Genomic DNA, 27,954 nt, shown 5'->3' on the forward strand with positions numbered 1-27,954 from the left:
AGTTTAATGACCCAGCACATACACTCATCTCTTAAAGAAACATCTATGGCTGACCAAAATGTCACTCAGCTGGCAAACAAGCATACTGACCAACTAGGTCTAATTACTAAAGATGAAAAAAAAAAAAAAATGCTTTTCTTGGAGATCCAATCAGTCCATTCTGAAGGAGATCAGCCCTGGGATTTCTTCGGAAGGAATGATGCTAAAACTGAAACTCCAGTCTTTGGCCACCTCATGTGAAGAGTTGACTCATTGGAAAAGACTGTGATGCTGGGAGGGATTGGGGGCAGGCGGAGAAGGTGACGACAGAGGATGAGATGGCTGGGTGGTATCACTGACTCGATGGATGTGAGTCTCAGTGAACTCCGGGAGTTGGCGATGGACAGGGAGGCCTGGTATGCTGCGATTCATGGGGTCACAAAGAGTCGGACACGACTGAGCGACTGATCTGATCTGATCTGATATAGAACATTATCTTCTAAATTTATCATCTAAAAGAAGGCCATTTGTTCAGATCTGTTATATCTTCAGTGATTCCTGACAGTACTGGAAATAAACTTATTTTTTAAATGTGACTCTATAGATTAATGATTCCAGGAGCCAAATTCCTTCAATAGTGATCAAAACAAAACAGAACTACCATTCTGCTCCTTATTTATACTGCAGTTCCCCAGGCTCTTTTCCTCTGAGGGCCTGTCTGTCTGGTGTCTTCCTTCTCAGCGGAGCAAATTCTAGCTCACTCAGGGAAAGGGGGAGAGAGACCACACTTTGTTTAGCTGGTAAGCATAGGATTTAAAAGGACAGATATCTTTCCAATAGTTTGAGTTACTATATTTGACGGCCCTTGTAAATTTTAGGATGCAAACATTTAAATGGATACAGAACTGTTTTCACAAAAGTTTATATTTCCATACTGGTTTTACTATTCCTTAGTCTCCTATTTCACACACTGTTTAGAAGAACCATTTTTATGATGGCACCAGTTTGCTCCTGCAATTATAAAAACAGTGACTCCACATATATGCATTATAAGCAGTGCGATGCTTCGGGACCCAAAGTCCAATACAGTATAAATAACAAGCTTTATTCCTTATTTGCAGACAGAGTGCAGCCAGGAGGGCCTCACCATCCCTCAGATATGGAGTGAAAAGCTGGCAGACACACCAAGGGTTTTTCTATTTATTGTTTTATGACAAACCATGGCACTGGAAATGGTTTTTTGAAAACCACTCTCTGTTTATTTTCATCAACAAACATGGGATCATGTGGCAACCATACACCCAGTGTGATCATCACAGCAGGGTAACAGTCAAACACTGGGAACTTCCAAAGTCCATTCAGTTCTCAGGTTGCCTTCAGGAGACACAGCACCCTGGTTCTAGCATATTCGTGGTTTTAAGAGTTCTGTAGACCCCCTCTCAAAGAAGGGGTCTGGGCGGGAACAAGCCATTGACAGGAAACAGACCATGGGGAGAGTCAGTTCCATTTCTATCTGAGGGTGGCTCAAAGGTCCAGTGCTCCTAAAGTTTCTTCTCTGATGTCCCACATCCTGTGATTCCAATTCCCCATCTTCCCCTAAACCCAGAGCCTCAAGTACCCAAATATTATTCTTTGAGGAAGGACAATGAAAGTAGGACCATTATATTCTAAAGGTATGACGTCTAAGTTTAAAAGATAGGAGGGGAGCCCCTCGTGGCCCACTGGTTAAGAATCCATCTTGCAAAGCTGGCGACATGGGTTCGAGCCCTGTCAAGGGACTAAGATCCCACATGCCACGGGATAACTAAGCCCACATGCCACAGAATGTGCGCTGCAAGGAAAGATCTCTTGTGTTGCAACGAAGACCCAATGCAGCCAAATGAATAAATATTTATTTAAAAAGGAGCATTTAATTGATCTGCTCATTTACTTGTTCTGCACAGTGCCAATGGCACCAGGGAATAAGAGACAGAGGAGAGCTGAGTGGGGAAGGGAGAAGCTCTGGTTTACCTGGAGGCAAATGCTGGAATTGGGCCTGAAAGACTAGCAGGCGCTTCACCAATGAGACAGAACAGGCAATGGTTAAATGGAGCAGGAAGATAAATTTAAAGAAAGACCTCTTCAGTAAAGCCATTTCCTTTCCCAAAGGTTCTGGGTAACTGGTTATCCACTATGCTGAGCAGCCTTCCCCCGGCTTGGCAGAACCCACCCTAATGACAACAGTTCCAGTGGGGTGTGCAGTGAGGCCCAAATCGCTTTCCTGCACCAGCCGTGGCCCCTTTTCCAGGTCCCCCCATCCTCTCAAGAGTCCGCACTTCTGCAAAACTTTTCCTATCAATGCAAATCTTCACTTTCAAAAGTCCTGGCCAAGAAGAGATAACATAACAGCCCTGAGATAGATGCTATCAAATGAATAACATGACCATGTAAGATAAAGAACAAATCTCTAGTCTCATTGGAAATCACATTCTGATTTTATTTTTTCCCTTTCCCATATTCCTCTCTGCACTATTTCTTTCCACTAGTGCTTAATTTGATTTTGCAAGATAAGGAGAAAAGAGAGAGCCAAACAATTCAATTTCAGTTTTGTGTAATCAGAGGGTGGATTATTCTAATTTGGCCCAGTCTCTCTTTCCTTCCCAGACCCTAACAAGAGGCAATTCTGCCTCCATCCAGATTTTTAATGATGTCCAGGTTGGTGAGCAAATCTTGGGCTAAAGGCCTTCTGATTAAAGTCCAGAATTTCAAAGGCCATAGGCAGCAGCTTTTAATTCAATTAAGCAAACACGTTTTGAGTAACCATTATAGACAAAGCACAGTCTTAGTTACTATAGGGGGAAGCCGATAATTAAGCATTTTATGGCACTTTCCCTTAAAACAGCTTAATACCTATTTACCCCATAAAAGTTTGGGGCTTCACTGCCCCCCGCCCCCCGCGCCCCTCCCCCCCACCCGCCATGAAATCCCCTGGAGAAGGGAATGGAAACCCACTCCAGTATTCTTCCCTGGAGAATCCTATGGACAGAGGAGCCTGGCAGGCTACAGTCCACGGGGTCATAAAGAGTCAGACACAACTGAGATACTAATATTAACATCCCATAAAGAGCCTTGGTTCCCTGGTGGCTCAAATGGTAAAGAATCTGCCTGCAATGCAGGAAACTCAGTTCAATCCCTGGGTCGGGAAGATGCCCTGGAGAAGGGAATGGCAACCCACTCCAGTATTCTTGCCTGGAGAATTGCATGGACAGAGGAGCCTGGCGGGCTACAGTCCACGGGGTCATAAAGAGTCAGACACAACTGAGATACTAATATTAACATCCCATAAAGAGCCTTGGTTCCCTGGTGGCTCAAATGGTAAAGAATCTGCCTGCAATGCAGGAAACTCAGTTCAATCCCTGGGTCAGGAAGATGCCCTGGAGAAGGGAATGGCAACCCACTCCAGTATTCTTGCCTGGAGAATTGCATGGACAGAGGAGCCTGGCGGGCTACAGTCCATGGAGTCGTAGAGTCAGACAGGACTGAGCAACTAACACACAAAGAGCCTACAATTACCTTCATTTTTAGAGCCAAAGACTCAATTGCGGTGAGCTTTGAAAGTGATTTATGGTGAACTGGGCTCTGGACCTCTCACAGTTAACACACAGTATGCTGGCCACTGGAAGTGTAAATTTAAAATCTTGACTACTGGAGAAAAAAAAATTTTTTTTTTTTTTTAATGCTTTCCTCTTATCTTTCAGGTACTATTAAATTAATAGGACTTCCAGGGTGGATTGCAGGTCTGGATGGGGAGATAAAGAGAAGGTGAGAAAGTAGTTTCTGGAAACTGAACGGCCCGAGGCAAACTGTGGAGTAAACAGTGTGCTCTGGGCTCTCCCTGGTCACCAAGCCTCTCCCAGCTCAGGGTCTCCTGCTGGGCTCCTTGTCACACATGGGCCTCTCAGAGAACTGGCACAAGCTGCCTTCCACTGTTAACTCTACTTAGCCAGGCTGCTCTGATTTTCTTGTTTCTCTAACCTTTAAATGAACACAGTTTACCTTCCATAGTAAAATCAGCTAGGCCGGGGCCATTCGTTTCTGTTTGGCTGTGCCCTCATTTTTTCATTTAAAGAATACGTAGACTCCACTTTTTGTTGTTTACTCACTAAGTCGTGTCTGACACTTTTGACACCCTCATGGACTGTAGTCCACCAGGCTCCTCTGTTCACGGGATTCTCCGGGCAAAGAATATTAGAGTGGTCTCTGCTGTTTCCTCCTCCAGGGGATTTTCCCGACGCATGGATTGAATCCAGGTCTCCTGCGTTGGCAGGTGGATTCTTAATCACGGAGCCACCAGGGAAGCCCTAGACTCAGCTTTATCATGACGTACAACCTGTTGCCTGCCCTATGGAAGACAGTAGGTCCTCGCTAGAATTCGAGAAGAACGAAACAATACAAGGAAGATTTCCTGACTGTGAAGGTATTGGGGCAGCAGAACAAGGTGGGAAACTCCTGCTGTTCTAAACATTCATAAAAATAAACCATCACTGAGAATGTTTTCCCAAGGTGAAAATTCTTGGGAATTTCACACACAGTGTCTCTGTCAACGGGGCCATTGCTGGCCAATGGGCAGGACTGGCTTCTGGGAGGAGGACAAAAGAGGATAATACAAAAGAGGATAATAACAGCAGCTGCAAGGTAGTGTGGGTCTTGAACATACTGAATGTGCAAGACTTTTAAAAACCTGTAAGCAGCTGGATAGAGGTATAATACTGTTAGGGCACCAGTGATCTCTCTGGCAGTCAAGAAACCCACTGCCCTTGTTGATAGTTGGCTTTTTACGCAGCCAACTGCGTAACAAGTTTTTCTTTTCTATTAGCTGATTTTACTCTTACGGTATAGCTAAAAGAAAAAAAAAATAACGTCTTGAGATAGTCATCAAAATACAGTAACGGGTGATAAAACTTTCCGCCAAATAAAATTAAGTGGGGAAAGAGTTAAGCATTTCTGTTCATTTGTTCAGTAATTGCACACCTCTCCTGCAGGTGTTCATCTGAAAATAAATGACAGCATGAAAAGGCTTTCAAGGGTTGGGACAGTGTCTTCAGAATGTCCTGTGGTTCTTACTACTCTAGGAACCTACTTCATTGTACTCAAAACCAGACCCTGCCTGTGAAAACTGCAGTCCAGAGATGGGATCCAGGTCACAGTTGAAGGTGATGGCAGAACTGGGGACAGAGTTCAGGCACAGTTATAGTTTGTTTCAACATAATTCCCATGTGCTTTCTCAGCTTGTTATCAGGGAAGAATTCTACTTCTTGGAAAACGGACTCAACCACCATTAGCACCCACTCTGGGTTTCCTGAACAGGTCATCAATGTGCCTGCTGATGTTTGAGAATCCCCCGTAGTAGCCCAGGCTGCTCAGAGCCTCTGAGAAGATAAAACTCATACACACAACACGAGGACAGGGCTCCCAGCTCCCTGGGAATAATAATCAAGACAGCCCTACAAGGAAAGAAAGGTGGTGTGATATCCGAAATATATTTTTATGCCCCACAGAGAACTTCTGAGAGGTACTTGAGTAGTTCTGCACGATACAATCATGGGATCGACCACCTTTTCCAAACCTAGGTCAGGCCCTTCCCAGAGAAAAACAGGGCTGCTTGAAGGCCTACAAATGTGGCCAGTGACTTTGATGCCAAGAAAAGAAAAGATATGGATCCTGAAAGAGCGTGGTGGCATGAGGGAAGCCTGAGTTCATTTGTTCAAGTTAAGATGAACTCCTGCAGAGTTGGACAGTGCTTAGCAACGAACCCACCACCAAGATGACCTGTACCTTTCTAGTCTCAAAAACTTTATTAGGAGAGCTTGAAGGAGTTTTTCCCTATTTAAAATAATGTTTACTTACTGTATCTGAAAACACTCTCTCTCCTCTATTTTAGACTCAGCCTGTGGTAGGTACCAGCCAACCACAGAATGGTACTCTGTGTGTGTGTGTGTGTGTGTGTGTGTGTGCAACACACATGCATGGGTGCTTAGTTGCTCAGTCGTGTCCGACTCTTGGCAACCCTATAGACTGTAGCCCGCCAGGCTACTCTCTTCATGGGATTTCCCAGGCAAGAATATTGGAGTGGGTTGCCATCCGCTTCTCCAGGGGATCTTCCCAACCCAGGGATTGAACTGAGTTCTCCTGCATGGCAGGCAGATTCTTTACCACATCTGTGCATCACATGGTAAGTCATTTACTCAAAGGGAAAACAACAACAAAACCCGGCCACCCCAAATGAAGACAGTAGAAGAGAACTAACTGATTTGTCTGTCGTCTTTCCCGTCAAGATCGCCCTCGCCTTTGCTTTGGTCAGCGGGAAGGACTTTATGTACGAGTCATACAAATGCTTTGCCAGGGCCCGGAGGTCAGCAGACTCTGGGTTCAGTTGGTCGATATCGCTGGAGATCTCCGCTAACAGCTTCTCCTTCTCGGCCTGTGGCATGCGCCCAAACCTGATGGCTACAGAAGAGAAAGGGCAGGATGAATGAGTGCATTCCTGTATAGACATACATATATTCCTGTGTGTATATATATACACACACACACACATCACAACTTCTTTACCCTTTCATCCGTCAGTGGATACTTCGGCAGTTTCCATGTCTTAGCTATTATAAATCATGCTGCAATGAACATGGTGGGGGTGGCAAGTGAATTAGGTTGCCTTATTAAAGATTAAAGATCTTATTAAAAATATTTTTGTCCTTTAACATCTAAGGGGTGAATTCGCAGTCATATCAGGCTTTTGACAATGAGTAAGGCTTCGTCTCATGGTCAGTTTTTCCACTTTTAACATGTTTATTTTGCAACAGCTGTAGCCTGTAAACAAGACTTGTATGAAAAATAATACTATTGCTTTTCATATGACTGTTGCCAATAAGTTATGTTTTTCCACCTCTCTTTCTTGAGGGAAAAAAATATGCGCATTTGGAGGTTTTGCAGGACTTGGCAATCATTTTATTTTCTAGCTCCTCTACAGTAAAACAAGGGGAAGTCTTATCACCATGATTAAGTAATTTTTAAGTTGGGGGTAACGTTTTTCAAACTATTTGGAGAGGACATTTAAACATTGTCCAGGTTTCTCTCCAAAGTCAAGATGAGCAAGATACTACAGCCTCATCTTCTGACTCTGAAGTCTTATGTGACATCATTCAATTCATTTACTGAACACCCGTTTGATGGAAGATACTGGCTCAACAAACTGGACTAGGGGACACAAGGATGAAAAGGATGTGTACAGTAGATCCAAAACATAAAAGAGAGCCTACATATGCATGGGTTATTCTCTCCCTCTCCTGTACTGCTTTCTACAAGCTCCTTCCTTTCCATCTAAGCAGGGTTTAAGGTTCTGACCCCAGAACAATCCACCCCATGCTCTTTCCTCCACCACTGAACTTACTGAAAGAGCTATTGTCCCTCACTGTCTTACTCTTTACCTCCCAACCCACTGCCACTGCTTCTTGGCCTTTTGGCTAGGATCAAGTGTAGTAAGGGGGCTTCCCTGGTGGCTCAGTGGTGAAGAACTCGCCTGCCAATGCAGGAGAAGCAAGAGATGCAGGTTCAATCCCTAGGTCGGGAAGATCCCCTGGAGGAGGAAATGGCAACCCACTCCAGTATTCCTGCTTAGAGAATCTCATGGATGGAGAAGTCTGGCAGGCTACAGTTCACTGGGTCACAAAGAGTAGGACACGACTGAGTGACTGATCGAACAGCACCACTGCAATCTAGCTTTTCCTCATTTAAATTCACCAAAACTTTGCTCTCACAAAGGCCCCTACAGCTCCTCTAACGGTCACATCTAGGGGCCTGTTCTAAGTGCTCGTTCTGCTTGAGCTCCCCGGCTTCCTCCCAGCCCTTCACATTGCTGACCTTCTGCACCCTCTAATTTCAAAAGTTTCTCACACTGGTCTCTGCCTTTCTGGCTCCCCATATCTTTCTGTCTGCTATTTTCCAGAACTGCGTGACAGCCCCTCTTCCTTCACTTACATTCTGTTGTTCCTAGTTCAAGTTTTCTCTCTAATGCAGAAAATGTGCTAAAGACTCCTGCCCTTTCTTCCCTGAGATTTGTATCCTTATTTCTCACTTCTTCCTGTGTCCCTTTGCCTGTGGACGCTGGATATTCTATAGGCACCTCAAGTCAGTGGCTCAGTCGTGTTTCTCTGTGACCCCACGGACTGTAACTCACCAGGCTCCTCTGTCCACAGGGTTTCCCAGGCAAGAGTACTGGAGCGGGGTGCCATTCCCTTCTCCAGGGGAATCTTCCCAACTCCAGGATCAAACCTGGGTCTCCTGTAGGCAGATTCTTAACCATCTGAGCCATGATTTAATGAAACAGAAAATCAAACTTTTTATTTCCCCTTCAAATTGTCTCCTCTTCCTGTTTTCCTTTCTTGATTAACTCACTCTGTCACCCAAACTAAGCACCTCGAATAATCTCTGACAACCTCTCTCCCCTTGGACATGTGCATTCATTGGTCATGGCTGTGATGTTTCTTTCAATGCCGCCGCCTCTCGCCATGCCCAATCTCTGAGTTCACAGTATTGCACTGGCCTCCTGATGGATTTCCCTGACTTTTCCCTCTCTAACTTCTCCTTTTTTACTGTTTTCAATAGTTTGGTTTTTGGCAATACAGGTCTGTTTGCTCCCTTGCTTTCTGAGAATGTGGTGCTTACAGGAGAGGTTAAGAAGCTCACAGAAGAGAAAGAATGGGGAATCAGAAACCGGATGGCAGAGAAGGTGTTTGAGTTGGGCCTTCAACACTAGGTAGGATTTTGACAGGGAAGGAAGGGCACAGGAAGCAGAGCCCCAGAGGTGTTCTATCACCGGGTAATTTGCAGCAACAGCCAAGAATACAGCTTGTCTGAAATGTAAGTGGAAAAAGCAGCAGTGGGAGAGGGAGGTGGAGGCTGGACTGTGGGCAGTAATGAACGCCTTGAAGGTGTGGGTACCACAGCCTCTGCCTTAGGACTTTTCACTCTGTTATATCTTCTGAAAGTTATTTGAATTTGGGGAGATTTCCCCCATACCACAAAGAAGACTGCAGAAACAAAAAGTAACATGTTGCAGTTTAAAGTCATTTGCCATTCGGGTTTTTCTTTTTTGCAACATACACTGGTGCTTCTGTTTGCCAGAAAGAAGAGAACTACCTTAAGATGGGAAGAGCCACAGAAACTTGTGAAACCATTTTTCTAGAATTGAACAAGCTGCTAAGAAGGTATTTTGGGAGAAGGCAATGGCACCCCATTCCAGTACTCTTGCCTGGAAACTCCCATGGATGGAGGAGCCTGGTAGGCTGCAATCCATGGGGTCACTAAGAGTCGGATACGACTGAGCTACTTCACTTTCACTTTTCGCTTTCATGCATTGGAGAAGGAAATGGCAACCCACTCCAGTGTTCTTGCCTGGAGAATCCCAGGGATGGGGGAGCCTGGTGGGCTGCTGTCTATGGGGTCACACAGAGTCGGACACGACTGAAGTGACTTAGCAGCAAGAAGGTATTTTGAAAGTTGTCGGCTTTTTTTTTTTTTTAATAAAAGAAAAAAGGCATCATTTATATACTACAACATCCTAATCAGTAAAGCGAGTGAAAGTGTAAGTGTTAGTTGCTCAGTTGTGTCTGACTCTGCAAACCCCATGGACTGTAGCTCACCAGGCAGAGCCAGTAGCCATTCCCTTCTCCAGGGGATCTTCCCGACTCAGGGACTGACCCGGGTCTCCCGCATTGCAGGCAGATTCTTTACCGTCTAAGCCAAAGATGCTTAATTCTGTAAAGCTAAGGTTTCACTAACTTTTAATATTTGTGAAAAATAAAACTTCTGTCTAAAGTGGATGGAATAGGGAAAACCTAGCTGTTTTCTGTGCAGCCCTTTTCCATTAAAAAAAAAAACAAAAAAACCCTGAAAAGGGATTTTCTTAGTCATGTTTGCAATCCTGTAAATGCTAAAGTATGATCTTTGATACCATGATATTTAATTTCTTTCCTTTTTCACCTTTGTAAGAATTAACTGAACACTCTCTACAAAGCTGCTCCTCTCTCTAAATAGAGTAAGCTAATGGTCACAAGAAGGCAAAAGATGACCTAATTATCATGCTTATGATAGCTTTGACTTTTCTGGAAAGAGAAAATTATACCATCAATACTATAAAAGTTGCATTTTAAATTATTTGCCTATAAACAACAAGCAATAGGGGATATATTTTACATGAATGTGTGCAAGCAACAGAAAATATATTGTACCTCAATATGAAAAGTGACAATTTTTAAAGGACAAAAAGTAAATATAATTGAAAGCAAAACTGGCATCTTTTCCTAAGTGGTATTTATAACAATGACCTCAAAGTCAAAGATTCCTTCATAAAGATAAAATAAATTTACTGCAACATGATCACATCACCTAAAATGTAATCCTTCAACTGAAAACGTACCCTTGCTTTACGAAGTCTGAAATAAAAAGGAAATTGGTAGAATTAAACCAGCAAATTATCCTGCAATTAATGACTGAAGTTGTATAGACAGCAGATGTAATCTGCTAGGAAAGTTGGACCAAACTTCTATCCTGTCTAATATAGTTGGTAGAACTATTCAAAATACATTCTTGCCTTTAGAGGAAATTACCCCGTATTAACGATACAAATATAATTTTGTAAACCACTTTTAAAGGGTAGAAGACCTATTCAATTAGTGATTCCCAAATATCTTGATTGTTGCTGTTTAAAAAAAAATCTGCATGATGGAACAAAAATTTAATTTTCACAGATGCTGTTGAGTCCTCATAGATGACAGCTGACTTCAAATATTATATCTTCTTACCAGATAAGTTTTGAGAGAGGAAAAGGTAAAAGAAAGAAAAATAGGGCATACGATGACATTAGACTTCAGACTTAATTTGATTACTTTGGCATTTTATCAATATATCTCTAAGCCCATAATAACTTTTGAAAGAATTGATGAATACTTGACAAATATAATACTACCTAGTTACATCAAAAACTTGTTTTGTGAGCCAGTCAACCAATGAAAGCCAAATGGCGATTAAGAGCTATTTCTTCAAACAGGGCTATGTCCCATGATTGTACTGAGTTAGTTCTACAGTTCATGAAAACATGGGTCTTTAACAGTCCTGCCCTTAAGCTGACACTCCTAATTATAAGCTTCACTTAAGATACAGGTTCAAAAAAGTAGAATGTTTTACTCTCCTATTGAAGTTCTGTGAAACTTTTAAAAATACTTGCTTAATCCACAAATTGTATGCTGTACAAAGTCAAGGATAGGGTTCTGCTCATTTCTGCATAGCAAAGAGAAAAAAAGGTATATCTATGTCTGATATACCACTAAAGTTCCATATCCATAAATCAGAATTTTCTTACATTTAAAGTAGAAACTAATGTTTATAAAATAGATATCTAGTAATAATCTGCTGTATAGCACAGGGAACTTTGCTCAATACTCTGAATGGCCTATGTGAGAAAAGAATCTTAAAAAAAAAAAAAGTGGATAAATGCATATGTGTGACTGAGTCACCTTGCTGTACACCTGAAACTAACCCAGCTTTGTAAGTCAACTATACGACTATAAAATAAAAAAAAGTAGAAACTACTTACACATATAATTCTATTTTTAATACTATTAAAGCAACACAAAAAATTAATCACAACTCTCACATTACATGTGTTTCAGAACACTACAGTAACTTTCATTACCACCCAGACTTCCCAGTCTTTTCTCCCATCGTGGCAAATGCCCAACTACAAGACAGAAGGATTCACACTTAAAGCCGAACAACTCTGACCTAATTGAGAAATGCTTTATTGGCATGCAGTCTTCTGAAATCTGGCGATCTGTGGGAAAACTGAACACGTTTTCAGCCACGGCCCTCGGGTCTACGGGTCTAGCAGCCGTGATGAGAAGCGTCGAGTGCGGGCACAAAGTGCTCACTTACCATTATGAGACATCCCCACAGCAAGGCACTTCTGAAACCGACAGTACTGACATTTATTTCTACTTTTCTTGTGGATCCGACAGTTAAGATCACACCTATCGTAAATAAGTTTCAATCTGATTGTCCTCCGGAAGAAACCCTACAAAGGAATATGGGCGAGGGAGAAAAGAAGCAAGTGTTAAGTGTTTGTGACAATGGCTGAAAGCCACACTGGCCTGAGTATTAGATACTGTAGGCTCTTGACACGTTCCGTCAGTGGTGACTTTAGACAAATCACTTAAGCTCTCTCGGTCTTCTCTGCTATAAACTAAAGAAACAGAGGATCTCCAGTGTCCCTTTTTTAGCTCTTAGTGACCACAACCCACTGATGTCATTCAGTGCATCTTGGCCCCACATCTGGATTTCAGCAAGCTCTAAGAAGTGCTCTGGATTTAATGTAATGCAAATAAAACACCATGTAATCAGTTCAGTCTCTCTGTAAATCATTCCAGCAGCATGCCCTAACCTTATAATTGTGCTAAGCAGTTTGGCAAACTTAGAGTCATTTCATTCTAAAACATGAGCAAGGCCAATAAAAATCCACATGTGGGTAATTTTTTTTGGAATTCTCTATGTTGCATAATTTCCTACAAAATTGGTTTCATTTATTTATGCATTTGAAAGAGTGTTCCATAACCACTGTAGCCTACAAACAGAGATAACAGAAAATAACAGGAGAAGTAATATATATGTTCTCAGAAACTTGAGCACTATCTCAAAATAGCAAACATGTCAATTTGAGGCTGAATTCTGCTATGTTTATTTTTGAAGACCTGAAAAAATTCTAATGAGAAATGTTTTCTAACTCCATTTTGTTGTTGTTGAGAATATTCCTACTCATTTCTATTGCATTCATTCTCATGCAACCCACTTTTTAATTCTTTCAAATTTATCTGGCCCTGTTTGAATACAAAAAGCACTGAATTAGGATTGATTCTACCACTGACATGCATTTTGACTTTCTCCAGATTTCTACCTTGAACTCTAGACAAGTATGTTCAGCTGTTTACTTGACAACTTCACTTGGAAATCTAACATTATCTCTAACCCAGCACGACCACCACTGAAGTCCTGGTCATACCCTACAAGCTTACCTCACTGCAACTTTCTCCATCTTAGCTGTCACAACTCCAGCCCTGAAGGCACTCTCATCTTCCTTCTCTCATGTGGAAAGCTCATGCTCCAAATATACAATTGCCTGTTTCCCTCACTGCTTTCAAGCTGTGTTAACGTTTCAACGTCTTAATGAGGTTTATCTACCTTATTCAATACTGTGGCCTGTCCCTGTCCCCACCCCTCATCGGCAATTCTTGCTCTGCTTTATTCTGCTCTTACCTGCCATCTCCCCGCTCCATTAGCAGTTATGACTTCCTAATGTGCCACATAATTTAGTTATTTATGTTTATTTTCTGCCCCTCTCTCACTGCTCAACTATAATTCTGAGCTCCCTGGGGACAGGGCTAACCCTTAACCCAGACACTAACAATAGTGCCCCATTAAACTATTTTGTTGAATAAATATGTGTCATTTAACTTCCTTCCTGGGCCATCTCTGATATTTTGAGATTCTAAACTATGACTGAGATATTAAAAGGTCATTGGCACACTTTTTTCCTTTCAGGTTTTGAAGCTATCTTATTAAATGTAATAATTACAAACATGTAGGAAATGCATGTAACTGTAAAACATAATGGGCTTCCCTGCTGGCTCAGCTGGTAAAGAATCTACCTGCAATGCGGGAGACTTGGGTTCTACCCCTGGGTAGGGAAGATCCCCTGAAGAAGGGAATGGCTACCCACTCCAGTATTGTGGCCTGGAGAATCCCACGGACAGAGGAGCCTGGCGGGTGACAGTCCATGGGGTCACAAAGAGTCGGACATGACTGAGTGACTTTCACTATAAAACATAGTAAGATAATTATCACACATGAGCCCATTATGCAACTCAAGATTTAAAATCATAACCAGCCATGTGCATGCACTTATGTGTTCTTCCCTTATCCAACTGTTGCTCCTGTGGCTGCTTGACAATATAACCATAACCCTAATTTTGAGCTTATCATTTCCCTGACCTTTTAAAAAAACACAGCTTTACCATACAGCCTATAAACTAAATAATACATTGTAGGTATGCTTGATTGAGGGCTTTATTAAGTAGTATCATACTACATATAGATTTTGCAAAGAGATTTTCCTCTCTATGGCTTACTATCCTTGAAGAATATTATTTTAGTCTTTTTATTTTTTTAACATGTAAACCTTTTCATTTTGCTCTCATTCTTGAAAGAGTCACAGGGTACTCAGTTTTTCCTCTTAACAGTCTGGATTCCATTGGCTCTATGCTTTCATTGTTTCTGTTGAGATGTCTGCTGTCAACTGACTTTGGTTGCACTTAATTCTTTGTTTTTTGTACTCTGCAGTTTTACCGTAGTGTGTCTAGCCATGGATTTCTTTATCTTCTTGGACGTTTTCTGCATCATGGTTTCACTTGTTCATTGGTTCTTGTATTCCAATTAGATGTTAAGACTTTCTTTTCAAGCCTTCCATATTTCTGAATTTCTCTTTTATATTTTTTATCTTCTTGCCATTAATGTTGATCACAAAGGTAAACATCAGAAGAGCCAAATAAGATGAAAAAAAAAATGCAATGGCAAAAGTAAGGAAAAGCAAACATTTCTCACCAAAGTTCATCAGTGAGAAGAGTTCTGTATATTACTCTTCATTAGTAAAGAAGACATATTTTTAATATTCAAAGATCCTATGAATCCTTCAAGAAGTAAAAGAGGCTTCAAATTCTAGCAGATTCTAGGTGGCATATGTTCTTTAAAACATTGTTGGTTTCTTTCTTAATAACTTCTTTGCACATATCTTTCAGTTTGGTAATCCTTTCTTTTGCTGTGTCCAGTATGCTATTTAACCCTTGCATAGAATTTTTATTTCAATGATCATATTTTTCACTTTTAGAAGTTTCACTTATTTTCAAGGCTGTTGGTCATTCTTGATAGTCTATTATTGTTCATTCATTGCTGTGATTCTGCCCTCTATCTTTAAACAACTCACACACAGCTGCACGTTCTGGACCAGGCAGTTCCAATATCTGCATTCTTGGGTAGGGGTGGAGAAGCCTGTTTACCTCTGATGCATGTCATCAAGCTAGCTGCCTGTTTATGTGCTTGCTGATATTTCACTTTGAAGTCATTTCTTGACCTTAAACTGTGAGAATCCTACAGGGTAAAAATTGGGAATTCCTTCCTCCAAAGAGAATTTGAAGATCCTTCTTTTGGAAGTCAGGAGTGCCACTGACTTATGACTATTTCAGACTCTCTTGGGAATTCTGGCTTAACTCAGAAGCTGGGCATCTATCATGAGGAAACTCTGCCCCTCCAAGTGTGCCTGAAGCTGCAGTTCAAGACCTAGGATTGTTTGCTTGTTTTGCTACTAATGTTTTGGAGAGTTTCCCCTACCTCTTGTGAGATCAGCACTATCTCAAAGGATATGTCCTGTGTAGGGTATGGTGGAAAGGTAAACCTCTTTAATTCTCAGAGGGTTCTAAGATGCTTTAAATATTTAAAAGGCATTTCCCCCCTGACTGATTCACAGAAGGCTAAAGTACAGAACTGTTGCCACTGTTAAATACTGTTGAGAAATCTTGCTTTGATTTTTGCCATTGGGTCATATATATTTCATGATATCTTTGGCTGCTTCTCTGAGCTTCACTTTTAAAACCCAATACTAGTAGTTGAAAATGCTGCTCGGCTATCTGACAGGTCCCAGAGTACTCACCTTTTTTGGCATGGTTGGAGATGAAGACTTTTTAATAAAATAACTATGTTTTTTAAGTTTAACGTTTATAATGTGATTTGTTTTTTGTTTTGACCCCTATGATGTCTTTCAAAGAGTATCACATTTTTTGTAATGATTCCAATGTTAAAGGATCATCATTCTGTATATCATATATGCACTGACCATACACATAAAATCTTGAACTAAATGTATACAAACCCCAGTACAAGCTTGGAACTGCTTTTACTTAAAAAAAATTTTTTAAGACTAAGTTCATGATAACTAACCATTTTCTTGTCATCTGACTTTTTCAAGAAACCTAGAGAGGAAGATACAAGGCTCTCATTTAGTGTTTTTTGTAAAACTTATTTCTTTACTTGATGAATGAAGCAGGCTTCCCCCAAATTTTCTTCATTGCCAAGAAAGAAACACTCATTTTTATTATGTCAGTGTCCAAAAATGAAGTGCCATTTCAACAGTTCAGAGTTCTGATCACCATGAAGTCTATGAACTGGTGTGATGGAGATGCATCAGTCACCATAAATTGCTTTGTGTATATTTTTATTATAAAATCTTCACACTTGCTTGTGAGAACATAAAGCCTGCTTATTTCTTCCTTAAAACATTTTCTCCAGCCTCTCCTTCATTGCTTTATTAGTAATAAAACCTCAGGTACAATGAGACCTGAGTGGTATTTAAATTTTACAATGAGATTAAATGCCCTGTGTCAGATCTGAAGTCAGCTTTAACATGATATGGCCCACAGAGGCTGAATCAATGAGCTGTCACTGGTGCATGGGAATATACTAAAAACTCTTCCTGAGGTAGGAATACAAAAATACATAGAAATATAAAAATAGATTATACAGTATTGTATGGTAGTGTTTCCTTGTATCTTTACTAAGTCTATGGTTCTAGAATTATCTTTCACTACAGACACAAAAATATTATGAAACCTATTAGGGAAAAAAATAAATGTCCAATTTATAAGCAATCAGTGTCAGCTTTGCAAGTTCTAAAGTGTATGAATCTTTCATTAGTTACAGATTATATATTACCTACGTCAGTAATATTAGTAACTGAAGAATCTATCACTGTTTTCCTGTAATCCAAACATTTTTTTCTGTCTGAACTTTGGCAAGGGTCAAATAAACCTGTTCCACTGGCATGTAGATATGTTTAAGAAGATCTACCGACAGCCATCTTGAGCAATATAGCTATTTTTTTTTTCTATTGTAAATTAGTTTGTAGGTTTGTGGTCAACTGTATTTTAATTATGGGTGTATCCCACATTCTACTGAAATGACAAATGTTAAATTGCCAAAACACCTTCTTTTAACGCAGTCTAACATGTGTGTTAATTTCACTTTCACTGAGTACTGTTGGTGAGCTAAGGCTGTATCTTTTTAAAATTTATTTATGGCTGTGCTGGGTCTTCACTGTGGCACACCGCCTTCCTCTGGCTGCAGCAAGCAGGGGTTCCTCTCTAGTTATGCTGTGTGGGCTTCTCACTGCAGTGGCCTCTCTTGCTGTGGAGCACAGGCTCTAGGGTATGTGGGCTCAGCAGCTGTGGTGCATAGGCTTACTTGCCCTGGGGCATGTGGGATCTTAGTTCCCAGACCAGGGACTGAACCCATGTCTCCTGCATTGGCAGGTGGATTCTTAATCGCTGGACCACCAAGGAAGTCCCATTAAGGTGGTACCTTTGATTACTGATGGGCACTGGTCTAACTGGTCTAATGATGGCATTCAGAGTGTGGCAGCAATTCTGTTTAACTCCAAAGCACTGAAGAATGAGTAAGCACGTCTTCAGCCTTAACAATAGTTCTGGTCTCAGTCCCCCTTTACTCACCCCAAAACGTTGAGGTTTCTAAACAGTTTTAATTTATGTGAGCTATACCTATTGATGTTGATTAGATTAGAAATAAAACCTGAGACATTATTAGGTACAAGAACATTCAGGTCACATTCCATCAGGCATTAGAACTATGCGACCATTCGGTGTCATGTAGCTTCTAGAACACTCCACTTCCATTTCTGAGAGAATGAGAGTGAACAAGGCAAACAACAAATTAATATTATTATGAAAACAGTATCAACCTCATGGGTATCTGGAAAAGGTCGTAGGGACCCCATCCCCAAACCACACTTTGAGAACTGCTGACATACTTGGAGAAGCCAAATTATATTATTCCTCTAACATTTTTCTTATTCTTATCTTTAAAATGGGCAGATGCCTATTCCCCCTTCTAAGGTTGGCATAACCTTCTTTGTATTTTCGTCTTCTTGTTGCTGCTGTTCAGTCACTAAGTCGTGTTCAACACTTTGCAGCCCCACTGACTGCAGTGTGGCAGGCTCCCCTGTCCTTCACTATCTCTCAGTTTGCTCAGATTCATGCCCACTAAGTCGGTGATGCTGTCCAACCATCTCATCCTCTGCTTCCCCTTCTCCTTTTCTCTTCAATCTTTCCCAGCATCAGGGTCCTTTCCCATGAGTTGTCTCTTCCCATCAGGTGGCCAAAGTAGTGGAGGGAGCTTCAGCTTCAGTATCAGTCCTTCTAATGAATATTCAGGGTTGATTTCCTTTCATAGGAAGTCTGTAATCTTTATTTTGGATGGTTTACAAGTTACTGGAGGTTACTATACAATACTGTGAATTTTCTTCTACTTCTTTTGCTTGTCTGTCTCTGGTAGGTGAAGGACTCTTCTGGATTCATCAGGTTTTAAGTGTTAATTCTCCGTCTCTGCCTTAGAACATTTCTGTTTGTAACCAGAGGGCACCTGAGTGTTCTCCTCCCTCTTTTCTCTTCTTTTTGCTTCTTTTCTTCTTTGTTTGCTTTGATCTTCTAAGTTTTTATGCCCTTAGAACTTAGCTTTAACACTATATGCAACTGCTGACAATATCTGTCTTTTCAATTTTTGGTTGATTGGTTAGTCCTTAAATCACCATTCAATTTTTAGCTGTTCTCAGAAATGTTAACTCTCCACAAATATCTGATGAATAGAATCACAATGAAACTATTTGCTTAAAATTTCTTGTTTTCTAACTGCTTTACCAGCCCATAAAAAACAATATTATGCTGTGGAAACTTAACCAACCATACTTTATTTATCAACATAAATTACCAAGATAATCAAAACTAGATGATTTCTTCAAGTACTTCTAAGAATTTAGCCACAATTTCCTCAAAATTACATAAATCTAACTGAGTAAAATGACAGGTTCTTACTATTCCTTGAGAACATAATGATTTCCTATAAGGTTACAGATATTTTAGTTTGGTTTCAATCATTGAATGAATGAGTTTTCATGTTTTAAATGAAAGCATCTCTTGCCAGGAGTCATTTTGGAATTTTAGACTCAGAGATGAATCAGAAGCCCTTTGGCGAGCTACTCTAGCTGAATTATTTTATACATGAGTGACTGAGGCTGAAATCCTCATGTGATTGGTTAGAGACCATGGACAAGTGGCCACGTAACCACTAACTTGTCTCTTTCACTTTATTAGGTTGCCTTTAGAAAAATAAACTTTTGGACTGGAGAGGCTTTAGTGATCATCTAAATCAATACCATCATGTTATAGATGTGGAAACTTAGGCAGGATATGGTTAAAAATATAATATAGACAAAGGCATCTTACACAATATCTGGTGTATAGCAAAATTCAGTAAATATTAACTTCCTTTTTTGGCTCATGGTCCAGTGAGGAACACAGATCTTCCAACCTACTTAACTGCTGTCACATATCTTCACTCTGAACAGAAAGCCCTACTGATGATTGAACCTGATCTTATACAAGCAGCATTACTGTATAAGGTAAATATCTATCCACAATTTATTCTGAGCCCTAGAGTACATAATACTATTCGATTACTATTTTATTCATGGAGCCTATTAGAATTAATTCTTTTAAAAGACTACATTTTAAAACATGAGTAGATTAACATTTTCTCAATAGTTGGGCAGAATATTACTAAAAGAACTTTCCAAAATAGCCTTTTTCACAAAGAAAGGAGGTGAAGAGAAAGGGTATCTCTTTTCCAAAACAGCTGTATCTCTTTGCCTAACCATAACACATGGCTCACACTGATGCTGAATAAGGAAACATACAGCATCGGTTTAGGAGTCAGAAGGTGTATCGATGTGCCACTTACAATGGATGACCGTGGGGGAAATCTCAGTGACACAAGATTTCTACACCTGCAAAGTGGCCATAAATAAGCTCAACCTTATAGGAGTGTGGTAAGGCTCAAATGAAGGTTATCCATCTATCTACATATACAGAATATTACACAGTATAGTGGAAAGAAAAAGCATTAGAAGATTCAGGAGATCTGCGTTCTGTTTGGGGTCAGCCCGTGACTGTCATGCCATGTTACCTTGAGCAAGCAATTTCTTTTTTTGTAATCTGCAAAATGCGAAGGTGGAATTAGATCAGTGCAGCACAGGACCAATTCGGAAAAAATGAAGTGAGGCACAGTAGCCTTGCTTTTTAACGATTTTCTTAGGTTTTCAAGTATTATATCATCTAAAGGATGGGTTTTACCAAAGATATTTAAAAGTTTGACAGCTTTGTCTCAATTCTTTGCCATCTGTTTGCAACACGAAATGAAAACCTAGGTACCTTTTCAGCAAATTATTTCAAAAATGATCTTTTTTTTTTTTACCTTGCATCCTTCACAAGCATGAACTCCATAGTGGAACCCTGACGCTTTATCCCCACAGACCCGGCATTCAATGGCCATGAGGGAGTTGGAAGGCTCTTCATGAGGCTTACTGTACAGCTGAGTCTTTTCAGAATAATAAGGTGGGGATACAGGCTCCACTTTGATTGCACCTGTGTACAGAAAAACAGGAGCAGACAATCATCACAGGAAAAACAATGCTAAACAGGCAGCAGGGCATATCGTTATAGTACACCTTATTACCATATTTTATTATTTAGGTTAGATGCACTATGGAACATGAAAAGGACACAGGAAAAAGTGGGCTTTGTAATCCCATGCAAGTCACAACCTCTGGGCCTAACCTGTGAAAACAAATTGGGAAGGGAAGTAAGTTTATGGTTCTATGACCCTCTAGTACCTCATGATACTAAAGTTCCCACAGGAAATATATAATATCTGAAATCATGAAGGTTATTTTTCTATGGGCTGTATTTGGCATTCATGACAATATTAAATTATACATTTAAACTTAAATATTGCATTTTAGAAGTGTTTTTAAACCACTCTTGCAAAGGAAACACAAAAGGAACTGAGAAGGAAATGGTATGCCCAGCTTGAGGGTACATGAAAAGTAAGAGAACAGGTTCTCATCAATATTGAGTCAGAAAAGATGGTTTGTAAAATGATCTTTGATAGAGAGAGACACTTTGGAAAGCAAGCACTATCTTCCCGCTGGTCAGGATCAAGCCTACTAAATTTCCATATTAGGCTTCAACTGAAATCACACATGTAAATATAACCAAGTATATAATTTACCTTAAAAAAAAAAAAAACTAGAAATACAGGAAGTTCTTACTTCTTGTCAAGTAATGGCTGCCAATTACACAGTGGTTGCTCTGGAAAACCAGCATATCAACAAAGAGATAAAAATCAAGGAAATAGCATCACAGAAATTTATCTTATCTTGAAAAGTGCAGTTTTAGTTTTTCTTGATGTGAACTGCATTAATGGCATGGAGATTTATCAATAGTCTACAATGTCAACATTCAAATTTGTGCTGAAAAATAGGTTTCAGTGTAAGCTGCTCAAACTGCAGAATTAGGAAAGTTGCATTAAAGTAATAGTGATTTAGCGATAAGTTAAAGGAGGTAATAAACTGTTACTTATCTACTTAAAAGTAGAAACAATGAATCAAAATTTGGGGGGGTGGGGGGATGGACATTTAGCCTGATATACAGCTAGCACTGTACTCATGCTGGAGACTGTCCCTGAAAAGGGAAGAAGAAAACAAAGAGAGGACGGGAGGGAGGAAAAAGGAAAGATGATCCAGGGTGTTCACACACGACCTGCCGTGTTGGTCAGTTACATGTGTGTGTCAGCTCAGTCACACAGTCATGTACTCTTTTCAACCCCTGGACTGAGCCCACCAGGCTCCTCTGTCCATGGGATTCTCCATGGCAAGAATTCTGGAGTGGGTTGCCATTTCCTCCTCCAGGGGATCTTCCCGACCCAGGTATCAAACCCACGTCTCCTGCACTGCAGCCAGATTCTTTACCACTGAGCCACCTGGGAAGTGGAAGTATCAGTCACTCAGTTGTGTCTGACACTTTTTCCCAAGAACTTTAGCCTGCCAGGCTCCTCTGTCTATGGAATTTTCCAGATAAGAACAAGGGAGTAAGTAGGTAGCCATTCCTTTCTCCAGGGGAATCAAGGATAGAATCCAGGTCTTCTACATTGCAGGCAGATTCTTTACCATCTGAGCCACCTGGGAAGCCCTTGGTCAATTATAAACACTTAGTATTTCATGGACAAGTGGATGAATAAATGAATGGTAAATGTCTTCACTACAGCCATTAGTCCTGGGAGCATTTACCCTACTGTGGACGAGAGCTTAGTCCAATTCTAGTCTCAACAGTCTGAAAAGTGAAATAAACCTCATACTTTGGTACTCTTGGAGCTTCAGGTCATACTTATAATCTGCAACCATCGGGTCAGCTCTTGGGAACGGAATGTCCTCATAGTGCGGAGTGGAAATGCTGGAGAAGTCAACGGTGGTGAAGGGCTTGATGTCAAAGGCATGGGAGTGGTCATCCATCATAGAAAGGTCCACGGAGCTGATCCCAAAGTTGGTGGGCCAAAACGGCATCTCTGTGTCAACCATGGTAATTTCTGAAACAAAGAAAAGACCAGCTGTGACGTTAGCCCTGAGGACTGGGCAGTCTCATGAAGACACACAGAAAGGGAACAGAAAGAGTCTCCGGTCAAGATGTCACCTAGGTGATCACGAGGAGAGAAGCAAACACAACCACCTTCCTAGCGCCATCCAGGTTGCTGAACTAACTGAGGGAAGTCACCCGTTACCTGGACGTCATGGTCGAGGATCCTCTAGCAGTGTCAGCCTGTACAGCGGACCCACGCCAACGTCCTACAGACAGCCCTGTTCTCCTTACAGTGGGATGACTCTCCTAAGGGTATCTGGGAATGGGCTTCTTGCTTTTTCCCAGCGAGGAGAGAGCTAAAGAATGCAGCTGTCACAGGCTGACTCTTGCAAGAGGTTAAAGATTCTAGCTGTGGTCTTCGTAAGAAAAACAAAGTGCCTGGAAAACACAAATAAGGAGGGGAGCGCTGTGGATGTGCTTCAGTGGCTCCACGAGGGCTCCTCAGGCAGTGTGTGGGTCCACACGCCTGGATATCTATCTGCATGAATAAGGATGCAAACAATCTGACGTTATCTGTGTTACGGTACAAACCCTACGCTGCTGACAGTTCGGACCTCACACTGGGTCTCAATGACATCCAGAAAGCAGTGTGCGCTCTTGGTGACAGGGGCCTCCATCAAACTGTATCTTTTGTTCCGAACGTCACCTAAATCTACCTAACCCAGGACACGTCATTTACTTTGCCTATCTCCTCAATCTGCTTATTTTATTTTTCTCCAGCCATTTTTTCTGAGAATAAATCACTTTCCTATGAAAAGACACCTCTCTTGTCTCACCTGCAATATCCACAATTGTGGGTTTATCAACTGGTTTCTCAGTATGCTGACTGCAAAGTGCTTCTGAACACCAAAGTAAAGGTTGACCAAGCTAAAGGTAGTGCATATGCTGCCATATCAATACTGGGAAATAAAAACAGGGATGCAAAACATGTCTGGGTTGCAAGAAAAGTTGTTTGCTCATCATTTTACTGGTTTAATTTTGTTTCACTTTTAACATATGACCTCAGTGACCGCCTGCCAACCAACGTCGGGCTTCTCAACACAGGAATCATATCCCTAAGGGTCATTGATTTTACTGAAAAGCTTTGCGGAAAATTTTAATGATAAAATAGCTATTTATGTGTAAATAAATAGAATGAAAAATTCATCTGATTTTAAAGATATGACTCTGAAACTCCTAAACAACTTTATACTTGTAGTACATTTCACAGCTACAAGAACACTAATTTTTTTTAAACAGACTGTATTTTTTTAAGCTTTTTTAATATGGACCATTTTCTAAGTCTCTATTGAATGTGTTACAATACTGCTTCTGTTTCATGTCTTGGTTTTCTGGCCACAAGGCATGTGGGATCTTAGCTCTCGGACCAGGGGATTGAACTCGCGCCCCCTGCATTGGAAGGTGAAGTCTTCACCCCTGGACTGCCAGGGAAGTCCCCAAGAGAATAGACTTTATTTTAGAAAGCAGCTTTAGGTTTACTTAAATATTGAGCAGAAAGTTCTCCTATACCCCTTCCCCTTTCTCCTTCCCCGCCAAACCCTGAAACACACAGTTTCCCCTATTAGTAATTGGCATTTCCCCTGTTATTAATCCTTGCGTTAGTGTGGTATTGCTTGTTACAAAACTGATGAACCGACAGTGATACATCACTAACTAAAACCCACAGCTTACAGTCGGGTTCTCTCTTCTGTGTTGACCATTCTATGGCTCTGACGAATGTATGACGTCCCGGATCCACCACCACAGGGTCCTACATTTCCTTGCCCTAAACGCCCCTTGTGCTCCACCGATACATCCCTTCCTCCTCCAAGATCGCTAACTTTGTTGTCCTCATCTCCTAAGGGCAATCTGCTGCAAAAGCAGGGGAAGCACCGATCGACGTGCAATAAATTTAAAAGTCTTCATCTGTCATGCAAGCGCCCCGACAGTCTGACTTCTTCGGTGTCATTTTCCACTTGGGCTCCCTGACCTCACCCCCGTCCTCAGCAGTCACATGCTTGGGCGCCTCACACTGTGTGCCCAGGCAGACACTCTGCACTCTTCAGTCCACTCATCTCTGTTCACGCCGTTTCTGGGACTCCTTGGACTCCTCCCATTCCTCACGGTCACACATCACGACGCCCGTCTGTCTTTCCCACAGGAGAGGGGAAAATCCCACACTGATCCGCACGCTACTTGCTCCATGAAACCTTCCATGAATTCTCCAACTTAAAAAAATATCCTCCCTTCTCCGTGTTCCCACAGCACTGAGTACACCTCTTTCATTCCGGTATAATTATTTAAACAAATATCTCCACTGTTAGATTTCCAGTTTTTGGAGCAAAGGACAGTGTCTTATTATTCCGTTTTCCCTTTAGACCTTGTTTACTAAATGCTTGCCAACTCAATGATCATATTTTATAGGGAAGGCCAGAACAAGTATTCATTTCTCTGTGGAAAATGGAAAAAATAAAGATACTTTCTCAGCGGTTTAGTTTTGCTAAGACTGAAGCTCCCCAGGAAAAAATGTAGCCTTCAGTATCATAAATAAAATACAGTTTAAGCTGTACCCCCTCCTCTCAACAATGCATACTCAGTTTTTCTCTTTTGATAATTGCAGCAGAAAGATTAGGGTCCTATAAACTTTTTTTTTTCCTACACAGAAAGGACAAAGAAAGAAAGAAAACTGTTAGCTTCTTCATCTCTATGAAAACAAAGTGTCTGACACATACTTCCTTCCCTCTCCCTGTCCTCTCATCCTGGGACACCTTGACCTAAACAACAGTACTCCACCGGCCACAGTTACTGGGAGGCACAGTGGTTCCCTAGATGTTTTATTTTATTTTGACTTAAGAGATGGGTCCAGGGAGCCTGCTTCTAATTTTGTCTCTAGAAAACATAAGCTACTGTTTCTGCAAGCTGTAAGGCGAGTAGGTGTTTTTCGTTACCTAGTGCAATTACCCACGGAAGAACACATGCGCAAACCACGTGCATGAACGGCAGCCCTTCTCAGGGGTAAGGAACAGTGTCTGCACTTTCCAGCCGGGTGACAGGAGTGCACTGCGTTCGGCACATCCCTTAATGTCACAACCGTAGGTGTTTCAAGCAGACGGCAGTCCTGGGGCAGATGTTGTGGGGCAGGACAGACCATCAACCCTGGCTGTTTATCTCAGACCATCAACCCTGGCTTTAAACTCTGCGATAGTTCATGAGCAGATTTTTTCACAATGTGTCAAAGTACAGTGTATTTCACGCAAAGACACATGTGATGCAAAGTAAAGCAACTTCTCTTACCAGAGAGGCATCACTGTTTGGGAGTACAGAAGTGGGTCAGAAAAGATTTTAAATGACAAGTCGAGCACTAGAACTACACAGTCTGTCAGGTTTTACGCTGTCTGCTATGAAAAGTAAAGAAAAACTTCTAGAATATCCAGGGAAATGCTGCATCTCCCTAATAATTGTTGTTCAGTTGCTAAGTCATATCTGACTCTTTGCAAAGCCATGGACCATGCACGCCACACCCCCTGTCCCTCACTATCTCCTGGAGTTTGCCCAAGTTCATGTCCATTGAATTGGCGGTGCTATCCAACTATCTCTCTTGCCTTAATAATTACATTAGCTGAAGCCTGGCATGCTGTAGTCCATGGGGTTGCAATGAGTCGGACACAACTGAGTGACTGAACTGAGTATTAATAGAACCCTAAATTTTTGCTGAATGTTTTGCCAAATATCATCTTATTTAATGCTCACAACGTCCTATGAAGTAGATATACTTGTAAATCTCTTTAAAGAAGAGGAAACCAAGGCACAGATATGGAAATAACTTGCCCAAGACCACCCAGTTACTAACAAGCAGAACTGGATTATGAATGAACACAGATGGTCTAATACTCCACAGCCTGTACCAGTTATTAAGGAGCAGAGCTGGGTTATCAACCCAGACGGTCTAAAACTCCAGAGCCTAGCCTGCACATGTGACTTCCTAACTTAGTACTGGTTAGGAAAACAAATCTCTTCTTGGATCTTCTAGTTCTATATCGAATAACAATTAATTTCAATGAACCCTCATTGAACACCTATGATGTGCCAGGTTCAAAGGGGTGTCCTGTAAAGGGTGAATAAGTCTCCAATAGAGGTTTCACTGGAACAACTGGTTAAGCTGAGCAACAAGAGTGGGTGCAGGAGAGAGCCTTTCCTAGATGGTCTAAAACTTAGGAGCCTTGTTGGAAGTGACCTCAGAGAGACATTTGGTCACTGGTGTGTGTGTGTTTTTTTTTTTTTTCCAATCTCATTTTTTTCAGTTCAGGGTCATGGTACTCTTTTTTTTTTTTTTTTTTAACTTTACAAATTGTATTAGTTTTGCCAAATATCAAAGTGAATCCGCCACAGGTATACATGTGTTCCCCATCCTGAACCTTCCTCCCTCCTCCCTCCCCATACCATCCCTCTGGGTCGTCCCAGTGCACTAGCCCCAAGCATCCAGTATCGTGCATCGAACCTGGACTGGCAACTCGTTTCATACATGATATTATACATGTTTCAATGCCATTCTCCCAAATCTTCCCACCCTCTCCCTCTGCAACAGAGTCCATGTAATTCACCCAGCCACCCTCCTTATTGATCTATTCAAATCACTTTGCAGTGACCTGTGAATTTCCTAAATCCTCTCCTGTTACAATAGCTGATATCCAGAGACAAGAATCATCTTGAAAACATTAGAGCAGAAAGGGCCTTTTGGAGATCATCTAAGCTCCTCATCTGACAGATGAAGAAAAGCAGGCCAAGTGATTTGCTCACGAGTCTAGAGCTAGAGGCTGAGCCCGTGAGAATTCAGGTTTTCCGTCTTCTTCTCTAGCATCCTCCGCACTGCATTAGGGAGTTGTTACTGTGTGTAAACACATTGAAAAGGGGACTTTTTAATCTACACCAATATCTACAGATCTGAACATTTTAGTCTTGACTCCTACACAGGAATGACATCAAACTCATGAAGGAAAAAAGTCTCATGCAAGAAGCCATGTGCTGGATGACAAATTAGAATTAAAAAAAAACTGGGAGTAGAATTTGTTTCTAAGAAAAACAATAAACTCTGAATTCATCAAAAGGTTTAGGGAAAAATCTGATAATGTGAGCATCATACCAGTCTAAGTTTTCATATCATAAATGTATGCATTTTATATGTTTGTTTGTTGAAGGGGCTGCTGTTCTGGACATTAACATCTGCAGATGGAGAGCCGGTAGTAAGTCAGAGGCCCTGGGTTTGAATACTGCCCTCCTGCTTGTCATTTTGTGATTTCTTTATACCTAATTATCCCTAGTCTGT

At 41.2% G+C, this 27,954-nt stretch overlaps 1 protein-coding gene across 5 annotated transcripts in view; it reads right to left on the bottom strand.

Annotated features, from left to right (window-relative positions):
- Positions 1-27,954, bottom strand: part of PPARG (peroxisome proliferator activated receptor gamma) — a 123,749-nt gene that overhangs the window by 23,649 nt on the left and 72,146 nt on the right. For all 5 annotated transcript variants that reach the window (XM_070359416.1, XM_070359415.1, XM_005902846.2 and 2 more), the window contains 4 exons: positions 22,375-22,602; positions 20,434-20,603; positions 11,947-12,085; positions 6,266-6,465 (listed from right to left, as the gene is read on the bottom strand). In XM_070359416.1, the coding sequence (XP_070215517.1) occupies positions 6,266-6,465; positions 11,947-12,085; positions 20,434-20,603; positions 22,375-22,594 (729 nt within the window). In that variant the 5' untranslated portion in view covers positions 22,595-22,602. The remainder of the gene's footprint in view (positions 1-6,265; positions 6,466-11,946; positions 12,086-20,433; positions 20,604-22,374; positions 22,603-27,954) is intronic.

This window comes from Bos mutus, chromosome 22, assembly GCF_027580195.1.
Source record: "Bos mutus isolate GX-2022 chromosome 22, NWIPB_WYAK_1.1, whole genome shotgun sequence".
Taxonomy (NCBI): domain Eukaryota; kingdom Metazoa; phylum Chordata; class Mammalia; order Artiodactyla; family Bovidae; genus Bos; species Bos mutus.